General features: G+C 30.6%; 2 protein-coding genes across 3 annotated transcripts in view; one reads left to right on the forward strand and one right to left on the reverse strand.

Moving 5' to 3' along the window:
- The window catches only part of LOC113518942 (uncharacterized), a 116070-nt gene extending 109115 nt beyond the window's left edge, over positions 1 to 6955 (forward strand). For both annotated transcript variants that reach the window (XM_026903981.3, XM_026903989.3), the window contains 2 exons: positions 554 to 700; positions 1773 to 6955. In XM_026903981.3, the coding sequence (XP_026759782.1) occupies positions 554 to 700; positions 1773 to 2105 (480 nt within the window). In that variant the 3' untranslated portion in view covers positions 2106 to 6955. The remainder of the gene's footprint in view (positions 1 to 553; positions 701 to 1772) is intronic.
- A 4171-nt stretch (positions 6956 to 11126) lies between these two features.
- The window catches only part of LOC113518331 (probable cationic amino acid transporter), a 214434-nt gene continuing 199420 nt past the window's right edge, over positions 11127 to 26140 (reverse strand). Inside the window, exons 14-19 of the mRNA XM_026903202.3 lie at positions 25950 to 26093; positions 22254 to 22425; positions 21189 to 21316; positions 20662 to 20860; positions 18355 to 18447; positions 11127 to 17669 (exon numbers count right to left, since the gene is read on the reverse strand). Coding sequence (XP_026759003.1) covers positions 17582 to 17669; positions 18355 to 18447; positions 20662 to 20860; positions 21189 to 21316; positions 22254 to 22425; positions 25950 to 26093 — 824 coding nt within the window. The 3' untranslated portion in view covers positions 11127 to 17581. The remainder of the gene's footprint in view (positions 17670 to 18354; positions 18448 to 20661; positions 20861 to 21188; positions 21317 to 22253; positions 22426 to 25949; positions 26094 to 26140) is intronic.

Here is a 26140-nt window from a genome sequence, read left to right on the forward strand (position 1 = left end):
AAGTGGCAATGGCTGGTTGCATATCTCATAGAGCATCCCGACAACCGATGGCGAAGATCTTATTGGGAGTCTATTGGGGCGGCTTATGTTTAGCAGTTGACAGATAATGGCTGACATGATCATGGTTTAAGATAAGTACATAAAGATGAATAACATCGAGTGTTTCAGAAAAGAGCTTTTTTTGGGTCCAGATATTGTTCAGTATCACAAAAAATAAATAAAAAGGATGTAACGATTATCAGGTAAATAGAATAAAATTAATTTACTAAGTACTTCATTGGAACACAGATGCATTTGGTTGTTATTTTGCGTGTTGCGTGCCATGTAATTTTAAAATTGTTAAATTGTAAGAAGAGATGTGATAATATTTTTAATATTTTAGCTTTTTGTTTCTTAAAAGTGTGCATTTGTGAAATATCTCCATTGTATAGAATATTTTTCATGAATAAGTCTCACTTGTTAATCCTGCTGGTATGCAGCTACCATGTTGTATTCTAGTTTAAAGGCAGAGCTGCGAGATACATGTATACGTGTTGATAATCTTGTATTTCAGAACTTAGCTGCGGAAAAGACGTACAACAATTTGGACGTATCTCTGAAGACAGCTAACGAGCATCGTAACGATTGGTTCGAGGGTGTCCAGAAGTGCAAGCTGGATGAGACGCTGTTCGATGTCATGGAAAGGATAGTGAGAGCTGAGGTAATATTAATTGTTATTATTATCATAAAAATGTCAAACTTCTCATAAACCTATTCCAGCTATTGGAGGGTTTTGTCTTTTTCTTTTACACTAAATTGTCAATTTAAAAGAAAATTACAAAACAATAACTAAAATAGGTTTGTAGCAAGTTTTAGTTTTATTAAGGAGGTTAATTTTGAACATTATGATAATTATCTCTTTATGCATATTTATGCATGCACTTTATTTTTAAACTCTAAGTAGAGCCTATAAAACTTTGGAGTAATTCTATGCTTGTAATATATATTAATTCCCTTTACAGTATTATTGATGGTGGTTGTTGTTGGCATTATGAGGGTTCATAACGAAATGCAGTTATCTGTCAACTTTCTAAAACTTTTAAAGTATTTTTAATGTTTCTGATTGATTATTTAAAAATTGCTCTGTTAGCGAGCTAAAACGTTAATCATGCAATAATGTCTTTATTAAGCTATCACTGAAAATATTTTGATGGCAAAAATGTGTTTGAAAAATTTTGTAACAAAAAAAAATATTTTTTTTTATGCAACATTTTAGTACGCTGATAGGGACAAAACATAGGCCGACCCCAAATAATAATTGGGATAAGGGTATTAAGATGATGATGTTTTAGTACACTAACAGAGCACTTTTAAACTGTCAGATATATTAAAAATTGTTGAATTGTTTTTAAACTTGACAGATAATTGCGATGTTGCCATACTTCGGCAAGCGAAAGTTATGAACGCTTTTTACAACAGTGTTAATTTAATTTTTTATGTTTTTAAATGGTTTCGTATAGGGTAATTTGAAAGGTGTATATATACCATTAAAATATTATAAAAACCTAACTCCTACCGCAAACTTAATTTTGATGTTATTTGTTTGTTTGTTTTAAATTAAGATTTCACTTAAAGAAATAAATAAATCGATTCAATAGCCAATTTATTAGATCTTTAACTTTTTCATTCATAACTTGATGGTAATATGTATTTATTACACAATATATGTTTTTATAGAAAGTGGTGTCATGTTTGATAGAATGGTATTTATGACGCTTTTTATTTGGTTCCAGGTACATCGTTTAGTAGTAGTGGACGAGGAAGACAAAGTGATAGGTATAATATCACTCTCAGATTTGCTTATGTACCTCGTGTTACGCCCGACGGGGCAGTGTGGCGGTACTAGTTTACGCAAAGAGCACGCCTCCATAGAGGAAAAGGATGAAGCGACGTGCGCTGATGGGGACCCTAACTCCGATACGGAGACTACTGCCTCGGATAAAGAAGCGGCCCTCACAGATGCTACGCTAATCCTATCAGAGGCGGCACCGCCTTCACCGGATCCGATACCCGTTACTCTCGTTCCTACCGACCCGGAACCCGTAGCGGTCGCAGACACTCAGTGAATTTAAATACCAAAACGAGTGCCAAGATTTATTACCTATGTGATTCTTCTGCATGAATATAGATATTACTTAGTGTTAGCTGATTTATCTCGCATTATGATTTATTGCAATATCAAAATGGAGTTTGCAACGTGAAATAGATTTGATGCCAATTTTAACCATGGTAGATTCTCAATTGATATCGCTGAGTATAAATGGCATTAATGATTCCCTGATGTCTTTCATCTCTTTTAATCACTCTTCTATTCTAATCCGCAGATAAACGGGATAGAGTACACGCGATAGATTTTTTCAAAAGTCATTCACGTCGCAGGCTCCATTTTGGTTATATTTCTTGGTTTATGAACTTTATTAAGTTTGTTGGTTTAATTAGGAGGCGGTTGTGATATAAGGTCAAATACTTTTGCATGGAGTTTTTGGCACTCTTTAACTTGTCGAAAAAAGGATTATATTTGATATTTATTATTATTTTATTTGTAAAATAACATAGAGCAGATTTTACTTTTTTTTTTGGTATATATAATTTTTTATTTATATATTCTCTGGTCGCCAATTCCTAGATGCCTACGGACGTACTTATTTAATACGTTTTATAAGTCTAATAAAACTTGCGTCTAATCAATGTAACGATTAACTGTTGATATAGAAGCAATGTGCGCTACTTGAAATTTAGGTACATGTATTATAACTATACTAAGATAGTGTAAGATTAAAAAGTTCGTTACTTACGGCGCAAATAATATATATATTGCGCATGTATCTTGGGATATCGTTCTGTGGAACTAATGGAATTAATGTACCAGTAGATATTGGGCTATATGGACAGATTCCGTTGGGTATAAAATACAAGGGTCAATGAGCACGCTAAGATGTAGTATGACAGCACGGGCACATGTTCATGTAATGTAACATTATTTGTCACAATTACAAGGCAAGTTCTCTATACTTACCCCTTTTGTGAAAATAGTATTCGTAAAAAAATCCAGATTTTTAATTCATATTAAATTTACACTATGTATGTATAGTAGAAAAGTGAATATAATGTTATATTCGACTATTCTTATTTTTTATTACAATTCGACAACGTGCCAATGTAACATTATGTTACATTATGCACGGAGCGTTATGCATGTTCTCGATACTAATATGAAATTAATACCGGACGAAAAGTACAGTTTTAATTTTTCCTCAAATATAAGTTTATTTAAAGGCCTATGATACCTGTGCATATTATATATCCATGTGCCCCCTTTGTGATGATGACCATTGCTTAACCGTCGGCCCCAACTCGCAATTATGCGTGTAATCTGGCCGAATATGGTATGGTAAGTACCTAATTTCATTTTCTTAACTGAGTAATTGTAATTTCATGTACTAAGTAATTGTGATTTATATTGATAGTAACGTTAAATGGTTAACAAGTGATGCGTACAGATTGACATGTGTGTTAATATTAATATTATTTAATATACAATTTGTTGTTTAAAAAAAGTTAGTTAAGAACGCGATGAATGTTGTTCGTATGTATTGGTAAATGGCGACGCGGCCAGATAAGCTGTTTGTTTGCCGTCATTCGGAACTTGTGAATTTCTCATATCCAATTCTGGAACGTCAGTACTTCTAAAATGAATTAATTGTATTTTAATTTACTAATTTTAAAATAAATATTGAATAGAGTTTCAGAATTGGTATTGTATTCACTGTATAATTATTCTCTAAATCTGTCTCTAAAAATTTGTCACTAATTACATACATATATGTAACGTCTGTCTCTCATTAGGGTAAACAGAAACAATGGAAGGTCAAATGCTTCGATTTAAACAGATTTCTTTCGTTTCCTCTACATTCATTAATCTTTTCATACACGCTCGCCGGTTACGAGTACTTTTAGTTTCGGTTTTCTACACGTCACCTATTTGGTCAATACACGTTCATCTAGAGCGGCCCCTATCAACGTCTCCATTCTTTCATGCTCTAATAATCTCTAAATTGTCTGTCTCTAATTTCTTGTATTAAAGTGTATCTATTATTTCTTGTGTCAAAATCTGTCTCTAGTTTCTTGTGTAAAAATCTGTTTTTAATTTCTTGTCTTGACTGATAGTATAATTATTTTATTGTCACATAATTTACGGAAAATTTACCCCAAACCGTATATACTTGGTTTCATTTTCGCACGCTGGTCGATTTTGTGTTTTTTTATTTTAAAAAACTCTTATATATTTGTCGAGAATGTTCTATCCGAATATGAACCGTAATCGCAGATGGTCCGAAACTAATCGAATGTTATTCCCAAATGTGCACGTTGATTGGGTTATTTACAATTCAAATTTAATATTAAACATATTAAATTACTTATGAACCTTTTAGAAATGAATTATCAATATATACTATAAATATAAATAAAATATATGACAGACACAAAAGATTGAGCCCCTTCATTCATAAAAGCAGCAAACCTATTTGTTCATCTATTTTAGTGCTTTGTCTTTTTCTTTTCTATTAAATTCTCAATTTAAAAGAAAGTAATAGAACACTTTAATATTTAAAATAGGTTTGTACAATGTTTTAGTTTATGAATAAGACAGTTCACGAAGCGCTTTACGCCCGGTTTACATTACTATAACACACTTTCAAGTGATTACTGATTTTGTTTGGATTTTGCGCCGACAGCAATATTTTTATAACTATTTACGATCGATTGGTAAACGACATCTCATGTCGACTCACAAGTTATATTTACTTTAATTAAATTTTGCCCATGACTTTGTACGCTTGGATTAGGAAGTTGGAAATCCAATGAAATAGCTTCTAGACGGCGTATTAAGTAAAAAAATCTAGTTACATTTATATGCATACAATTACTTTAATAGGATTAAACTAAATATTCACATTCAAGTTCTATTAAGCCGATTAAAGCGAGTGTTCTAATGTTAATCGGGCGTTCGAGACAGTTTTAGAGAGTCATTATCCAGAAGTACTTCTATTGGTTAATTAGTTAAGAGTTTGTGTATATTTCACTAACGTCAAACATCATCATTATTAAAATACAATTGTGTTCTTACCTTGATACTCAAATTTTTCTAATGATAGGTCTAATTCGTTTATTCTATTATCTATATATAATATGCAAACATTTATTGTACTCTAATATTTGTAACATATATTTTTTTTCTCTTTGCAACGAATTTGACCTAACCAGCATACTTACTACTGATATGCAATTTCACAGTACATTGATTGATGCAATCAAAATCCAATGCCCGAATTCTGATTCTTATTAATTATATAAATAAAATATTAACGTTAAAAAAGTTAAGTGTTATGACTTTTACAAAAAGATTTATTCCAATATTAAATGTCTAAAATGATCATATTGGGCGATTCATTCCAGCGCATTTCCACCAAATATACATAATTCGATTTGATTATGTATGTTGTGATACATGTAGAAAACATATTTGCTTGTATTGATGTCGCGATAAACGTTTCACACAAAATATATATGTCATAAACATGATATGTTTTCAATGGGAACAATTCAATACTTCATATTTGTTATCGGTTTTGAAAATCCATAAAATGGTCCTGGCCTTATATGAATATCAAATTATTGAATAGTTGTAGGAACTTGTGCAGATATTAACTTCTTATGATGCTATGAACAGGTCATATTAAACATTTCAGTACCTAAGGACCTTGATTCTGTTTGTTAGTAGTATGGCGGATTACAATATCGCTCACATCACATCACATCTCATTGATCTCAGTCATGCAACTAAAGTTGCAAAATCTCCAGTATTTGTAAGCAATTAGGATTGCATGAAATATATAAAAATTAAATTAATAATTTAAATGAATTTGCAAAGGAAACGCATTGATATAAGCCAACAGTCTCAATTAGGTAGTAGTTCAAATGTGTCAAATTTTTCTATCGAAATTTTATTATATATTAAACTATTTGTAAATTAGTAGAATTATGGACTTGCGGGTTTGTTACAAACTGTTTATTCAAAATTTGATAGATTTAAGTCACGTGATTACAAGCAGGCCAGATTTGTCTATGGTTTTATTACCATACAGGGCAGCTCAATTTAATTAATATATTTATCAGGTTTAGGCGTTTATAATGAGCCTCCTGGTTTGAATCGATACGTAGATATTACATCGGAATTCGGGCAAGGAACGTGGCGTATAAATTTGCCACCCTTATAATTAGTTATAGCAACCTAAAATAATTTATATTTATTTGCAATTCGTCTAATTGATTGTTTTCCGTTGGCATCTGTAAAATGGACCTTTAGATATAAATTGCTGTTAATGTTGTTAGAAGTTAGTTGTTAGTACTAAATTAACTCCTGTTAACTCTGCTCCTTTTACGGATGCCCATAGAAAGTTGTCACTTAACTTATTGGAAATATTAATTGTTATAGAATACCAAAATGATCACAATTATTTTTAACTCCTCTTTCAGTTGTCGACTCATATATAAAAGCAAAAGTAATTATTTATACATGTATCACAACAAGTTTTGTACTTGATATAGTAATCGATGTATGTTTGGTAGGAACCGGATGTAAGTAAGAGCCCATATGTATCTACGTTCACGTACTCCGCAAGTATTATGAAATGTGTTATTAATTTATGAGTAGAGTAACGAATAATTGTCTGTTATATAAATGTTTTATTAATAAATTCAATAACTTTTGTAGTGATTATATTGGATAAAATGGAGTACTTTTCAATAATAATATGACGTTCTATCGATGGTTTACTGTGTTTCGTGTTGTTAGAGAGACGCATATATAAATATGGCATTATGAAGTCTTGAAATAAAATTTGGTTTCAGACGACATGTCGTTTTATTTAATCATTTCAACAATATTATAAATAATATATTGGTACTAAAAGAATAATCTACTTCTACTAGTTTTTCTTATAGCTTCGTTTATATTAGATGTATGTATCTAATTTTCAACCGGCTACAATAAGTAGGAGGTTCTCCGATTTGGTTGTTACTTTTTTTTTATTTTTTTGTCTGAAAGGAGGGATTGATGTATTGATTTCGTAGAAGTTTCATGAAAGTCGATTTAGTAGTTTTTAAATTACAATAACTGGTTTCGCCACTTTTGAAGTTAGTTTTTTAAACAATTTGTTACTTATTGAACTATATATTACGTGGTAATGTACTCCTCGTTTACAATTTTTATCTGGAAATAATTGATATCCTATAACATATTTATTACACCTACTTGGACTGTATCAAAAAGTGATTCATAATCCAATATATCCAGTAATAGTGAATAAATAAAACAAATGGCTCATTTAATAAACATTCTATTATAGTTTGGTTAAACTTATTCTAGAGTCGTTTACATATCACAAAAAATGTGTTCAGAGTCGCAGTAGCACGGCGATTAAAATGCAAAAACCTTGGTCCAAAAACGTTAATGTATGCCTAACGTACGCCGCACGCGCCTTGGTCGTACGAGTTCCTGAAGGATTACCAACAATATAGTCCCATTCAATCAAATATTTCTGAATTATCATTTAAAAAGCTACGTTGAAGGTAAGATGTTTATTATATAACAAATTACATACATACTTAACATTAAGGAGATTTTGTTATTGAAATTTTTAATGCATACTTATTGAACAAAAAACTTCAAAATTTTCTCTCCGTGCGAATCGGAATTATTAGTAATTTACATACATACTCGTTTATATTAATATAGATTGAGGTTCTTGAGCCAAAATTGGGACGTAAAGTACACACAGTTGCAACATTTATTTAAATCTATATCTGTAAGCAGCATACAAAATTTGGACTAAAGATGCATACTCATCAAGAGATTAGGCGATTAATATTATATATTACCGTTCAGAAATAAAAAAAGTTACGTAAAAGTTTTTGTATTATTTTTGAAACTCGATCAATATCCATTTTCAATTGTATGGGACCATGACTTGTTGAAAACCCTTCTGAACGCCATGTAGCTCAATATTTACAAACGCTAACCGCCTTACTTATAATCGCTAAATAAATCTATATGGTTGAAGCCCATAGATTAAGGACAGTACTTTTCTAAGTTAGTCTTTCTTTCATAGATTAATACCTGCGGTTCTATTTTTTTTTTTAAGAATTTGATAATACAGATCTAACCGAATGGAATTTTTGTGAGGGTAAATCTTTCAACATTAAATGTTAGGTGCATGTTATTTTTGTAATAATTATGTCTAATGCTTTGCCTACTTTAGTTTATATGCGTATATATGTGGATAGGATGTATGATACATTAAAAATTTCGTAACGAATTTAAAATGGTCTTAATTAAAAGAACATTTTCCTTATTTTCAAATTGATAGGCAATTTTATAAGTATTTATAACTAATTCATAATGATATTAGTAATTCATAAAAATAAATATACTAATTATTTTTTTTAGATATTTTACTAAAAGCTTTCAAATAGATATGAAATACAAAACTGCGTAATATGTTAAATTTATTTTATCTTAAGAATTATTTATTTTCTTATTTATGTATTATTGAGCTACTTTTTGCTCAATAACCATTATGTCAAACTGCTGCTACTGCGATTCGGAACGTACAAACAGCGACAGCCAATAACAAGACAGTTCTAAAATAGGTATAGCACATAGACTATACGGGGTATAGCATGAACAATTACTATATTATATACTACTCATGACGCAAATCTCTTATACAAGATACAGTTATACACATACTATTCCCAATTTTTCCATAAAAAGTATCCCATTCCTCTAACACTTACATTTAATTTATCTTAACACATTCGTTTCTGTTATTTTATGACATGTTTTAAGAGACAAGATAGAAGATGAATTTTCGAAAACAAAGGAAACCTACGTACGTTCAGATTGTAAGCTTGTAATTTTTAATTAGTTTTCTTTTGGAAAGTGGTAGCGAAGTAGTTCGCTACCACTTTCCAAAAGGTATTAATCATAGTAATGATTAATACCATCCTATAGAATATGGTGTAATAATATGATAATGTCCATACAATATAGTATTTAATTCATAGGTGATGATCATCACATTCCAAATTGAGCACTGGCTCGAAATAGCATTCTGTATGCAGGATCTCTAGTGGTAGTACCATGGCAACAGTAAAGTCAATGTTAGCAAGTAAATTTAATACGTACACATAAATTTAACAAAATTAAAATAATGAATTTGCATATTGAAAAAACAGAAATGACGCTATTTTATAATATTTGAATTTAGTTCATTAGCTAAAATATTGGGAGAACACGATCTTACTAGGACGTATTTATTTATTACGTGGGCAAGTTTCATTTATGAATGAGGGAAAGATTAAATGAAAATTGAAATGAAACTTATTTTAAAGAAATAAGCATGAAACAAAGTATATCAAGGATTTCTCGTTAGGGAGCGAAGGGGTTTTATCATATCCCATCGCAGGAGGCGGGAATTGGAGACAGTAAAAACCCACGTAATAAATATATGCACCCTTACATATTCTGGCTTCCGAGGAAGTGTCAATGACAGAAGGTACCCATCATTTGTAGTAGGCCTACCAAATTAGCTTTGTATTTCTTAACCATCGACTTGCGATTGATGTATGGCGACAATTTTCTACTAGTGATGTTTTTTTTTGTACAATTAAAATGTAATGGCCCTGCAGGTATCTACGAGTATTAGACAGATGAATGAATTTAGCACTTAAGTTGAAATGGGAATGCAAATTTATTTATATTATTTTATTGTTTATTTCCGTAGTAACATATTTTTTTTTAAATAGATATTAATAGATATGCCCATAAAAATGGGATTGATTTATAGTTAATATGAATATGAGTAAATATTTTGACATTAAGATTCTCTTCCTATTATTAATAAAAATAAAGATCGTTTAAAACTTAAGTAGTACAGAACTACATTTATTTACCAATTAAACTTAACTAACGTAACTTTAGTCACTTATAGTATTGGAAAATAATATTTTTATACCTATTACATATTTAAAACATTATGGATACTGATTGATGATAACTAATTTAAAGCACTAGCTTTTTGGGGTCCTTTTGATGTTGGATGCATATCTATACACTTCCAAGTTAAAATTACGTTCTTATGTACTTACAATTAAATGTCGATTTAAGCTGTTTTTATACATATTAAAATTAATTTCCAACAGTGTTAATATATTGTTTTTATTCTATAAACATTCGTCGCATTACATTAATTTGTGTGGACATCAAAAACAAAAAAATCAGAAATTCTGCAGAAAATTACATTGTAAGGATCTCTTCTCTTTGTCTGGATTATAATAGTTTCTTTACTCAATATTTTTAAACGAATAAGTAGGTATTTATCGGCTACATACAACATTGTGATTATATGATTATAACATTATCGTCTAATTAAGTCTTATGTTATATATCAATTAGGTATAACAATATTAAAAACATGTATTTTAAGTCCATAAATACTTACAGACTATGCATATAGGTTTAGTCTATATGTATTTATAATGTTATAACTAAAAATAATATTAAAATGTTTTGTGTAACTTGCTAACTGATGATCATAACAGAAGCTTATTAAATTATACTGAATTAAACATTAAATATAATAATAAGTACATACTTTAAATAATTGTATTATTTCCATTAAAATAGAGTAGAATATTTAATAATGTCACAGACACTTGTTAGTAAAAACGATAAAATTAAATTGGACTTTAGCGGAAGATGAGGATGACGTCAATGTTGTGTTAATATGCTAAATAGTTTTATTTATATTTAGTTTATAAAGTCACATCGTATTGCATTCATCCAAGCAATGATTACTGATATTATTTGTAAATAGGACTATGTAATAAATGTGTTGTTAGTTACGGATTCAAAATTAAATTTATGTACCTACGTCCAAGTCATTAGACGTCCATTAATGTTTATTTTTTATGAATAATATAAAATCGAGACAACAACACGATGCTACGTACTTGGCTTAAAAGGGCCTTTTTAATTATAAATTCAACGAATATGTCTGTTATTATTGTTATAAATTTGATAAATAACTTCAATTATGATATATGTGCATATAATGCCTCAGAAACGAATTTTACGTTTATTAATATGTCAACACTGTAACATTACAATAAAAGGATATGGTTATTTAATGTTACGTTATTTTAAAATTAGACTGTATGCTAATTGATGTTTATGTATGTTGTCATTGTAAAATATGATAAGTCGAAGGTAAATCTGAACATACACTGGTAATGATTTATAAATATTACTATTAATATCAATAAATCTTTCTATGACATGAAAATTTCGTCGAATTTTTTTTTTATTGGATGAACCCAATGAAATCAAATGAAAGTGTTAAAAGTATATAATATACACTTTTAAATGGTGTTTTAAAAATCTTTAGATTGTATAATAGCGATTTGGGACACATCCTTCGCAACTACTCAAAATGTTCGTAGTAATATTAAGATTTATTGTTGTTTAGTTCAATGAAATTTGAAAACTGCGAATATATGTTTGTGCATTTAAATACTCAGATTTATTTCGTTCCTTATACATTTACTTAAAGTTCAAATTTCAATGAAAAGTTACCTAGTGAGATTTTTTAATCATCGATTCAAATGCCAATGTGGTGATCACATAATATTTAAACGGCACTAATATCATTAGTGCCTAGAGCATTTACAATAGGAGGCACCATCGCGCTGCTCTCTGTCAAAGTATCTACTAAGAGCATGGTCTTATGATTACGAAGTCATTTATAAAAACTATTCTTAATAGGATTACGTTAAGGTGCATTATCATTTGTTTGGTGACATGTAAGATTTATATCCTACACTCGATATAGATGCTTATATTATTTATAGTTATGTTAGTAAGTAGAATACATTTATTGAGTGATAATGATGACATCCTGGTGTGTCGATGAGATTGAATATTTTTACCTCGTGCCCTCCAAAATAATAGACTTATTTGTGGCACCTCGTATTGAAAATGCGATCTTATTAACACACGAAGACATTTAACATTTGATATATTAGTAATTATACATAATTAAGCATACGTTATCAATCAATTTTGATGTCACCGAACTTATTAACAACTTTACTATAAAATACACACCTCGCTACTTTAGTCATGCATGCGTCTCTCAGAACAGCCAACAATGACTATTTATTTATTAAACAACAACAATATTTTACGAATAAGGCCTATCCATTATTATAAATTTAATACCCCCACTGCATTTTGTATCGGAGATGAACTTTAATGGCAGTCGGGGACGAAGGACATAACTCCTTCGTCCGAGGACAAATTTTTGTTTTGTTTTTTCGCGTTATAAGTCCGATATGGAATAATCGTAAAGATTGGCTGATAGAAAAAAATATTAGTATTAAACCTGCGTTTAGTACCATATTTAGTTAACATATTTTAAGTAATCTTCGCTTTAAACTTTAGAACGGTCATAATAAAACCTCTAAAATTTAAATTTACCAGTATTTATTTACTTAGGTTACATAAAGAGAAATATTACCAACAGACAAACTGTTCATTGAGTGCGTTGACTCTAAATTTTAAATTACATATAATTAAAACTAGTTTTAATATGTTTAGAAAAGTTAATTACTGCGGTGTCATTTAAATTTAATCAACGAAAAAGGCTCATAGATATGTATGTAGTTGATACTTATGAGAGAAGTTCTTAATTAAAAATGAGTGATTGTTTCAAAAAACTACATACAGACTACTCGAATTAGTATTGATTAGTGCATCAATAGGATATTCCGATTTATTAGTATTCAAATGTATTTCAAATATATTTCATTCAATATTTAAATGATTTACTTAAATATTTCTTTGATGATTTTCATTCAGTACTTTTATAATTAATGTTCATATGCATGAACAATTGTTTGGTTACTGATAATTAATTCGAATTATAATGTCTATTTGAATTATTTAAACAATTACATTCGCCACGTGGTTAGTTACATTTCAATAGATCAAAGAAAATGGTGATTGTAAAATGTGAACTAGTTTTTACTGTAAAATGGATAAATTCACAATGGTTATAGGTATAATTTATATATACATTATTTTAGCTCATTTAGGCCTAGCTTTTATTTTTACATTCAAATTAACGTATTTGTTATTATGTTAATAAACTTTTAGTAAATAGGTACTGTTAATATTAAGGAGTGGAAATAGGGCCTTGAAGTTTGGTACTTACAAAGAATGTCTAAGACTTACGATATCTAGCAATACCAACTTTAGCCTTAGCGTGTTTTATTATACAGGATGTAATCGAATTCATTAACATTCTTTCACCAATAGAACCAAACATTTTACCAAAAGGAACCTTTTTGGTGTGTAAAGGGTGGACAACAGTTTTGAGTCTCCTCTAACTACTAACTTGACAGTTGGACGCATCATGTAAATACGGGAAGATAATTCTTTGTCAGATTTTCGGATCCATTTTTGTTTTGGGAAAATTTATTAGTTTACTGGTAGAACAGTAGCTTAAAGAATGCTATTGCTTTCAATTTAATCCTGTATGTACATATTTTATAGATGAAAAATTTTGATACATAATAATATTCCTATAACGAGTGACCCATTATTGAAATTTTTAAAACAGCATAGCTTTATCCAAAAGCTTTAATATTAGTTTTAAAATAGTTATTACTTAAAATATCACATTTGTGAGAATATCATACAGGAGAATTGGGTGAGATTGGATAAGTTATTCATTGGCAATTGTAAATAATGTATAGTCAGCATAGAATTTAGGTATACCTAAGTATATATATAGTACAATATTAGACATGAACGTATATAATCTAAACTAATCATGTTTGTGGTGTCACAAATGTATATAACATATTATATTGTATTATGTTGAATATTAAATTATTTTTACATTAAAGATATATAAAAGTTCACATACATTTCTATTAATACACAAATGAAAATGTCTGAGTATTTATTAATCGAGATAAAAGTCTATGAAGTATAACAAAAAGGTAAATAATCTTTACTATTCTTATGTACCTTGTCTTCAAAATATGGTATAATATGGCTATACGAACAGATATTAATAAAAAATAAAATTATTAGAAAATACAAATAGATATCGCTTGTTAGGATATGTTATCATGTAGTAGCTAATTAAAAAAAAAACAATACCTACTAGATAGAAAAAGTACCGTCTATGGTATAGTACTATATGGAATTCATTTCAATTTTATTTTAATAGAAAATAAAGTTGATATCAAACATAGATATAATATCACATTAGGTACTTATCGGTTTGCACTGCAGAAATATTATATAACCTGCGAAACGTGACCGATATACGTATCAAGAAAAATATTTTTGAATTACTTGCACTAGACTCCTTACCCTTTTTGAAAGGTCATCCATCGTTTTATCTAGCCGTACAATTAGAAAGTAATAGCTATTAATTATATACTACTTTATATGTAAAATTTTTAGGATTGAAAAACAAAATGTGATGTAATGGGCACTTTGCATTGCATAGGGTTCTTGCAGGTTTGGCAATGCGAGAAAAATTAAGAGTGGGTAACAGTCGGATAACATTTAATGCAATAATTGGCATTGCTACGATGTGAATGAAAAGCCACGTCAATGGTTGTCGTTTATAAAGTAGGTGGTACAGCAACTCTTAAAAGCAGAGGGCATCGCTTTATGTGAGTAGTAGTATTAAATCTTCAAAGGTACTCGCGTTACCATGGTGATCATGAAGAGCTTATATATTGACTGTATATGACAAAAACGTTCTAGGTGCATTTATGTATCGACTGGGTGTAAATGACAAAAACAATTCTAGAAACTCTTATGTATCTATTCAAAAACTGTCCTAGGTGCATTTATGTATGTAGGGATTCCATGACAAAAACTGTTCTAGGTGCATTTAAATATAAATTGGATATATTAGACAAAAATAGTTCTAGGTGCTTTTATGTATCGACTGGGTGTATATGACAAAAACCATCCTAGGTTAGTTTATGTATCGACTGGGTATACATGACAAACATCCTAGGAGCTCTTATGTATTGACTCGGTGTGCATGACAAAAATGTCTTAGGTATGTTTATGTACGGATTGCGTGTATATGACAAAAAACATCCTAGGTGCTTTTAAGTATAGATTGGATGGACATGACAAAAAACGTCCTAGGTGCTCTTACGTATCATCTCGGTGTACATGACAAAAGTTGTCCTAGGTGTATTTATGTATCGACTGGGTGTATATGGGGCAAATAATCCTAGGTGTTTTTGAGTATAAATTTGTGTATATAACCAAACCGTTCTAGGTGCACTTATGTATTGATTGGGTGTATATGACGAAAATTGTCCTAAGTGCGTTTATGTGTCTATTGGGCGTATATGACCAAAACTATCCTAGATACACTTGTGTATAGACTGGGTATACATGACAAAAACCTTGTTAGGAGCTTTTATGAACCAATTGCCTGTATAAGATCAAAGCTTCCTAGAAAATGTTTGATCATGGAAGCGCACATAGGTGCGCTTCTTTATCAACTGAGTAAACATTTACAAAATCACACTAGGAGTGTTTATTGGTTGATTAAGTGTATATAATTCAAATTCATAGTGTTTTTATAATTTTTATTACCTATAATATTATAAACTGATCTCAAATACTGTTATACATTAAGGATAGTGCAGTAAAATTTGGCAACATCAATAGTATTCTTTCCTACCACTCTTTCACGCGCAGTATCAAATCTGCATAGATGCCCTACGTGCCACGGGTTACCGGATTTGAATTAAGGGTTTAAAAATTGTTAAATATGTTTTTATTCAAGATCTACTCTTTGAAACTAAATTTAATTTAAATGGATTCCTACCTTTCTACCTCAATCGTTTTGTTCGAGTTGTATTTTTCTATACTATCTTTAGATTACCAGAAGCATCGGAAGACTTTTTGTCGTGATATTGTTGTTTGATTTTTATTAATTTTTAGTTTGTTGCTTCATTGAAGGTGTTACTCATCATCATAATTAGTATGTATATAGGTATACATTGTATCGACAATAACATGTTAGTTAGTTTATAATAAACTATACAGAGTATTTACCGAATGTTAACACTATAACGTAATATTATAGTAACAGAAATTCTCAACACAATTCTATATTACAACATATTCTTAACACAAAACATTTATCGTACAACAATTTTAGGATAAAAGTATTTATTCTAAATAACAGCAATAGGGCAGTAGATACAAAATATTATGTAGAGCGGCATTAAATGTAATAATACAGATCATATCCCTGATTAACACTTAGGATAATTTCTAGCGCGAGCAAACTGTGGATCGAGCGTCTATATAAAATTTTGTATCTATTATATTCTAACATTCAACAATGAGGTAAATAAATGGAAATAGTTGAAACTATTATATTATAGTAACAATTTCTTTAAAACTCATATAAAAATAATGTGTAGTATCAACGTAAAACAATTCAGTATATTTCCATACAAAATATTGCCTTATTTATAATAATCATTCACGTTTCAAACTAGGTAGGAGATAAATAATGAAAACCCTCTATTTTATAGATTGTAGAAATTCGTCTGATATGTTTAGGTACGGTTAAAATTTTGAGCTTTAATATAAAAATAAAATAAGAAAATAATTTTGTGCATTGATCGGTTGGCTATGTGTATTGCATATACCAACCTAATACATTTTACAATTAGTTACACATATCTAATTAAAAATATATATTAGTTCGCCCTAAACAAGTCTCGTGAGTCTATACTCGCTTCCCTTATTCAACCTATCTACTTTTATCGTTTAACTACAAAGATGGTTAACCAAATTTCATATGGGACTACTATAAAAAAATATTAATATGAAAAATTTTATTCTGTCACATATTTATTGTTCTCTGTGGTAATTTCATGATTATACTTGTTAAGACCAAAAAACATATCGACTACATATAATTTAAAGATGTATCCCAGTAGGATAAAGTTTCAAAAGTACGGATTATTAAGTCATTTCTAGCCATAGTACCGATAATAACCACCGGTCAGTAATTTAGTTACTATGTATAGACAGTTATATATAAGATCAGTGGTATTATTGAACGTGAAGTAGCAAACATCTATTACATTTAAATGTTCCGAAACATATCTACTGATTATGACATTGTATCCTAAGTACGGTTATGGACCGTTTTGAATTAACATCAATTATTATCTACTTTATCACGATTAATTATGATATTATGATTGTAAATTGTAAGGTTATATAAAATAAAAATTTTCGACGAATTCAGGTATAAAATAAACCCAGATCAAATGTATTTGAAGAGTTTACCTAAGTTTAACTAAATTGGAATGGAGGCTGTGGTATAATAAAATTTGAGGATTTGACTTAGTCATCCCATGTATCGTAGTCCGGATAGGCCCATGGTGGACGGCTTGAAGCATGGGAACTGGTGCTGTTGGTTTTGGCGTTGTAACTGTAAAAAATAATTATTTAATAAATAGCCCATTACTAAAAAGCTTTTCAACAAATAGAGACTTAACAAATTAGGTGAGGTCAACAAGAGTGACCCCTGATTAACTTTGGTGAACTTTTTTGATTTTATTGGAAAGTTGTCTTAGAAAATATTTTATAATATGCGTCCTTCTGTATTTCTTGGCTTTTCTTGGGTACTCGAAGTTAAAAGTACAGTTGAAAACGTTCACCAAAGTTGAACAGGGGTACCTTGAAAGTAAGTATAATAAATAAGCTTATTAGGCTCCCTTTGAGATATAGCAAACGAATATATCAATAGAAAGAGTTTTTTTGTTATTGCGCTTATGAGAAAGATTAAAACGATTGACGTTATACTTTTCACTCTACTCTGCATACATATGCATGCGATAGAACAAGAGCTTAATCATATCTACCGATGGATTTATTTGGACTTACTTAAGGGGACTGGAGATATCAGACAGTGCCATCTAGCTGTAAAAACAAATTATGTCTTCAAACAAAATGTACATCGCCTTCATAGGCCTTATAAGCGTTTTATTTTGACAGACAAAAAATATTCGAAAGTGGATACTTACCCATTTTGAGACTTTTTAGAAGATGGATCACCAAATTGATAAAGTAATTTGTAATAAATATATGGTAATAAAAGCAAATTATATAATTACCGTGACTCGACGTAAGCCGTGTTGTTGGTGCGACTGGTAGATTGTACCGGCTCCAGCTCAGTTACGTGCCACGTGAGCAGTGGGTCTGAATACCTGTAATTAATGGAGAAGTGGCTCTCAATATACTTGTAAACAGAAAAGGCGGTGTAATCAGCTATATTAATATTTACATAGACGCACATATTCAATTCAATTCAAGGGAATTCATCCTCACACGCTTCAACCTAAATGATCACGCACAGTGTGGTTTCGGAGAAATTTTCTCCCACGAATGTTTAGGCTATGGAATGAGCTTCCTGCCGAGGTTTTTCCTAGAGACTACAGTATGGGGTTTTTCAGAAAGGGTATATTAAGGTTTCTTCAAGGTCTTCAAACACACACGTGATATCCTTAGGTATTACGTGCACCCCTTGTGGTGACTACAGTCACAGTTTACCATCAGACGGATTGTATGCTTGTTCGCCTTTGTGGTATAAAATAAAAAGATATTGTGTTTTTGCTTTTTTTTATGGAAGAAGATAGAATAGTGGGATATATATATATATATATATATATATATATATATATATATATATATATATATATATATATATATATATATATATATATATATATATATATATATATATATATATATATATATATATATGGTGTACACAGTGATCAAAATTGCAGTACTATTAATAAACTAACAGAATGCATATACACGTACATAGCTTAATTTCATTAAATGTCAGAACAATTTGAGCCTTCCATACAAACACGGCGACTCCAGTTGTGAAGTTAGTACGGAAAAATAAAAAGTGCCTGTTGGTATTCATCATATGTTTATTTGGAAAATAAATCTATTTTACTAGTAAAAAATATTTATTTTGTTGATTTAAAAAGTGATTTTCATTTTACTTTATACGAGTATAAAATGGAGGATGATGAAAACTACGTCAGGACAGTTTGGCCATTGTGGCAGAAGAAATTAACCTCGACGTTTTCTGGAAGGGACTGTGCAGAGATGAATCAGTTCTTCCTCTCTAGTTAGGCGATTGGTGAAATCATAGGTACTTTATTAAATTTATTTAAATAGTAGTATTACATTAAAATAAATTTTGTTTATTATATACAAAATACTGGGCAAGAGGGGAATTATTTAATGCATTATTGCTTCTACATCCAAGATTTCTCCTGTAATATTGTGACCTATTAAATTTTTTTATGTTTTTACTCAACTTGTAGATTTGATTTTAGCTTGTCTTGCAAGTTGAGTTAGTTATAATCTTCTCCATAAAACACTTGGTAACTGCTCAATATATACTTATTTATAGTCATTTATATATGCAAACAGCCATATTTATTTTCGTTAATCTTTTGTTAACTGACAAAATTCTTAAAAGTACGGTCGTGACAGAAGTCTCACTAATATTATTTCTAATTTTCCTTTTTAAGTTCTTTTAATTATGTTTTGAAAATTTTCCGAATCATTTCGAAAACAACATAATTATGTAGGTATGGAATTGTATGGTATGGAACAATTTTAAAGTACTCCATAACACCCCATCGAGTCAGCCTATAATTTAATGTAGATACATTAATTATAACAAAATAATTATATATTATTATCTGTAGTCTAAGATGTCGATTCGTCGACTTAAAGTAACTAGCTGGTTAGATAACGTATTAATCTAGTTACTCTAATAGTTTATTGATCAAAGTTTAGCTTAATAATTAAGTAGATTTAATATCTTAGCGGATGAATATTTTACTAAGTAGTCTGAATATGTATGATTATTTAGGTAGTTCAAGTATAAAGCAACCTGTTTGCGTGCTTTGTTTCTTTCGAGGGATGAGATATGGGGGTAAAATTTCACTTAAGATCTCAATGTTTGTAAAAAGCAAATTTGTATATCTACAGATACATTATTGCACCATTTATCTACCTCATTATTTATAGAATGAGATAGCAATGTTCGGTGTCTTACTGTCTTGTTAGATATGAAGCACGAAAACGTATCTACTGACAATATTGTTTAGATTTGTTTTTGTTTATTTTTTTTTATTTTTTCTGAGAGCGAGGTAGACAGTGATGCGATTTGATGCCTCTAGTAGCATATGCTGATTATCATTTCCGTGTTATTAGTAATTAATATTATTTTTTATAAAATTTATTATTTCAATATTGACACAATCACTATGCGAAATATATGTGAATAGATCGATTACAGACATGATTATGAATTCAATTCAAATTCAACGAAGATCTCTATAAAAAATTGTAAAACATCCTCAATTTTCAAGACAGTTGCGACAACTTACTGATCAAGATTTCCATAGAGTCCGCTGCCATCTCCTTCAAAGATGTTACGGTCCCCAGTGGGGCGATTCTGGTTCGTGCACGGCGGTATAGTCGTTCTCTCCAGAGGACTCGGCGTCGGTGGGGTGGGAGCCGGGGGCACGGGTGGGTCAGTCTCCAGGGTAGAATTCTTTATGCCATATTTGAAGTACATCACCAAACCTGATCATGAAATATAGATTCTTTGCAGGTATTCTTTAATGGTATAGTTCCAACATTGCGTTTCTATCAAATATTCATTTACTGTGCTTATTTATATCATCTTTACTTATGTATGAACTCAGTGAAAAGTAGGGTAATAGCTATTAAACGACTGTAAATTTACGAGTATATTAAAGCAAAAGAGTTTGCTAGTTTGAATGCGCTAATAATTGAAATGTCACACTTGATTTTTTTTTGCATTTGATAGCTTCTTTTTTTAAAGAAGATTAAGCTAGTCTACGTCACGGAGCGTAGTCGCGAGATACAGCTATTATATTGTAAAACTTACCAAGTATCATCCATATGGTAAACCGGACAAGGGTGAGTATCGACAAGTTTAAAATTAAATAGATGTTGACCAGGATTGCAGTAGCCGGCACGAATGGTAGGCCCGGAGTAGTGTATATAAGTGCCACTCTGAAAATATCAATTTTTCTTATTTAAAACTTTGTTCCACAAAAAAAAATATATATTTTTTTTATTTGCTTATTTTCTTGTTACAATGAATCCTATAGAGAGGGTAGCTTCCGAATTGAGAAGGTATAATCAAGACAACAAACAACATCGGTTTATATTTTACGAGTAAAGTAATATAACACCACATAACAAAGGAATAACACCTGAGTCCTCAGGAATGGCAACGCATGGGGGGTATCATGGGCGAAACATACTCTGTTATGTCCATGGTACTGCTCATGTCTATAGACAACGGTTACCATCAACGACAACCTTTTTCCATCAGGTGGGTTTGCCTTCTAAGTTGCATAAAAAATATCACTCAATTATGGAAATAAAACCAGAATAAACTATTATGATTGAATGGACACAGAAAATATATGTATATATACAAATAAATTGTGATCATTTTTAAAGTAGCTTGAAAGTAGGTACTATTTATCATAAATATCCTAAAAAATATTAACTAAATATCTACTTTCTACATTTTCAAGATTTCCAAATATTATACATTTGTTTTTAATTTAAAACATAATATCATCATTATAATCAGTCTGCTACAGTCCATTATTAAACATAAGCATGATCAAGAACAAATATTGTACTAATATGGAAATTGGCCCTTCCGTTAACTAATCTCTCGTGGTTATACCCCATGTTCATTTTAAAGCCATATTTGGACAATTAGCAAACGGATATCATTCATCATTTCATCATCATTCGTTATTATAACCATGGAATAGAATGAGACAGCAACATCCAGCGTCTGTTATGTTTTTCAAATAGTGTGGAAACGTAAGCAAAATTACCGATAGATCTTTTTTTTATCTGTCTAGGCTTGTCACACGTAGAGAAAATGTCGAACTTACGTATTTTGATTACATAATTTAGTTCTTACCGGTTTTGCGGTTTCCTTGATATGAGAAGCAGAATGCCTATGATCCCTATGAGGAGAAACATCATGACGACCGTTGTAAACGTCGAGTTGCCAGGATTTCCATATGCAGCGAATATGTCAAACACGATGATGAGGACGTACATCACGCCCACCGACTTAATTACGAACATTCCTGAAGCAAATATAAAATAAAATTACACAATGTTATTTGATTTTGGAATCATTAATGTAAATCTTAATATATAAAACTCCGTGTCACGCAACGTTCGTTCACGCTAATCTCCGAAATCGCTCGACTGTATTAAATGAATTTTTGTAAATGTTTATTTTTTTTTAATGGATTTTAATGGAATGGAGTGCTGGCGGGGCCAGTGAGGGACAGGTGGGAATGAAAACAAGTCAGTTGGCTCATCGTGACGAATTCATAAAAAATGAAACACGATGGTTTATTTATTTTATTATTTATTTATTTCTAGAGGCCCTTGTGTGGGGGTCGACCTGTTAAGGTATATTATACAGTCGGTAATTTTCGAATGTTTGTAAACGCATCATTTCAGCATGGCTGCATCTGTTTGGCTAATTCTTTTTTGTTGTATTTGTAATTATTAGGATAATTTTATATAAAGGAATTAAAAAATTTGTGTTTTAAAATCTCCATAAGAAAAAGTGAGTGAACCTAAAGAAAGTTCATAAAGTCAAGGCCGGCAGCCAGTAATATGTAAAGACGATGTATTGAAAAAGTCTAAGGTACCGAATCGGTAAATGAAAAACCCTTCAATGATTAAATGCATTAATTAATTTAAACATGTACTCGTATTAGTAAATGATGTAAACTGTAAAAGGTGATCTACAGAATTAGACTTTGAAGAATTAAATATGTTCTCTTAGGTCTTTGATGCTTATTATTTAATTTTATTTCCAACAGCACTTGTACACTCATATGTCTCTAAGACAGATGATCCCACTAGATCTATGCTTTAGATACATTAAAAATAGTTTTTAAAGTAACATTATCAATGTTTTTAAAAAGCATTAAATAGAGTTGTTGCCTGCGTTTATGTGTTTCTCTGCTTACTTCTTCTAAACCATGCGATGGAAATTGATATGGAGTTTTTTTTATGAAAGGTACTCGTACGTATCGTGTATGTACAATGTATACAAATTTATGATATTTATTTTTTTATTATAATGCATTCATGTACATAATACAGAGTTGGTACAATGTTATTACGATGAGTAAGTACATGAAACCCTGTTTGGGTGTAGCAAAATTATATTGATAGGTAGCTAATATACATGCATTAATGTCAATTTAGTTTAAACAAAATAAACAATAATTTGAACCATTATAAAAATAATTTGAAGTCAGTCTAGTTATTTAGGTATATAATAGTTTTGTCAATCTGATTAATTATTTGCAAGTCATGTGTGATTTGAACCGTGGCATGGCGCACTTCTCCATCTCAACTGGCTAAAAAGTCGTCAACTGAATAAAAACAATTTGCTATTAAATATTTTTTTAGGTTAATATGAAATAATTTATCTATCTTTTCATTCTTTATGTCTTCTTGAATTTTATTATAAATTTGTATCGATACAGTGGGATTATTAAAAATTGTCATTTTTGGTTCTGGTAATTCTATTTTGTTTTTGCGACGGGGTTTTTTTGAAAATTTATATAATTTAATATTTTGTCTAACGTACATTGCTACCTCAAGAATATAGATGGAGGGAAAAGTTAATATTTTATTTTTGATAAAATGCGGTTTGCAGCTATCTTTTGGTTTTATATTTACCAATATACGCAAACATTTTTTTGTAGGACAAATACACCATTCGACTCTGTGCTATGCCCCCATATGCAATATGATATAGGTAAGGATGAAGACAAACTGGTCCATCGTGAAGAATTCATTAGGAATTAATCATAATGGTTTCTAAAACGTGGATGTTGATAAAACGGGGTACATTTCTAGCCAATTGGGGCTACTAGACCCTACTTACAGGGGGGAAAGGGATTGTTCGCAATGGAGTTCGACATTGCTAGCAATATGCAATATCAGGTCGACCTCCACGTGGTTCCCCCTGGAAACCATCGTGAACAATTCTTGTTGAATTCGTCACGATGGGCTAACTGATCTGCTTCATCCTCATCTATCATCCCTCACTGGTGCCCCGCCGTTGTATACCAATAGCGCGGATGGGGTTACCATTCCCTTATCACCCATTAAAAAAAAAGATCCTACTTATAATCCTTTTCCATCTAGATCTAAGCTTTAGATACTTACATTTAAAAAGAAACTTTGAAGTAACATATCGACAATTTATAATAGTCATTACGTGGGTTAAGGGCAGGTTAAGCAGCTTTTGTTTCTTTCGATATCTAGTTACGACCCATTCTATCATTAGAGGAGGTCACGTTCGAGCAGTGGATCCAATATATTCCCGTCACTATAAAGGGTAGTTATAAATAGTAGAAGCTAGAAAATAGCAAATAGCAATTTTCTACATCGCAATTTTCTAGATAATTTTACACTGCATCGCTTGAAAATACCTATCGTATTATGTTAGAGTGAAGTCAGAACTCTTTTCAAGAAGCTTATTGAACTGTCAAATATGTATATAAAATAATGTTGTTGTCTCATCTCTATATTTCTTCTTTTAACCACTTAACGTATTTTGATACGGGTTTCACTGACGTATAGATATTTCTTGGGGGATTGAACTTGTTACCAGCGAAAGGTGAGTAAGTGTGTTAAAATGTTATACATATCAATACTATCATTCGAGTAATAAATGTAGTTTATTGTAATAACTACCGGTTTAGCTTACATGTAATTAGATCGTAAAAGCTCGACTAGTTTCGGAATCAATTCGTGATCCTTAGTCATGAGCGATTATGAAGCAAGCATAAATATATTACTACTATATTAAACATACTATATCAGCCATTAATTGTTCACTACTGAACATAAGTCTTTCCCATAAGGGGAGTTTTGCCAGTAGTTGCCATGCTTGGTAGACAGAATGGCAAACACAGTTAGGCTGTTAGTGATGTTTTTTGTAGACGTTGCTGTCCATTCTTCGACTATAAAATTCCCTTAGTCACGACTTATGACACTTACAGGAAAGGAAGGGGTGGCCCATTCTACCGGGACCTCACGTCAATATTATATGTATACTATACGGTGAATATTACACATAATAGTGTAAAAATTATTTGCTTAATTTGTCTAATTTGTCATTTAATAAAGTAACTCGAGGTATTTGAAGTTATTGTCGAAATATAAAAGTATAAGCTACAGGGTTTTCCACTGTGCACATATTTTAATTGTAATGGAGTCTAGAGCGTAATTAAATAGGCCTAAGTGCACATCTTTAGTGAGATTATAAGTGGTAGACTTCACGGTTTAACCACTCAATCGATTTAAATAAAAACAGCTTACCAATTGAGCTGAATGTTGGCTTTTCAATGTTATTGAAAAGGAAAAAAAAATTTTTTTTATTGTTTGCCTTGCTTTTATAAAAAAAATCTATAAATTTTATATTTTTTTAGTAATAAAATATGAGAATATTTACGAAATTTCTGTTCGTATAATTTTGATAACATGGACTTTATTTTCGTTTATACGAATAATTAGATAAAATGATTTTTAATATTTTTAAATTAATTTAATAATAAGATAACGTATATACCTGAAAGGTCAGTAGCCGGACCGCAGTCCACCCATGGGAATAGACCGGGACACAAATACGACATGGCGTGGAGTTGGCGGTATAGCGCGTCGAAGAAGCGACCACAGCGCGACGAACCCCCGCTTGAACCGCCGGGCACTGCACCTGGCATTAAATTGTTTTGTTAATATTATTATTATACTTGGCAAATT

Source organism: Galleria mellonella, unplaced genomic scaffold (assembly GCF_026898425.1).
Source record: "Galleria mellonella isolate WM207_F2 unplaced genomic scaffold, CSIRO_AGI_GalMel_v1 utg33, whole genome shotgun sequence".
NCBI lineage: Eukaryota > Metazoa > Arthropoda > Insecta > Lepidoptera > Pyralidae > Galleria > Galleria mellonella.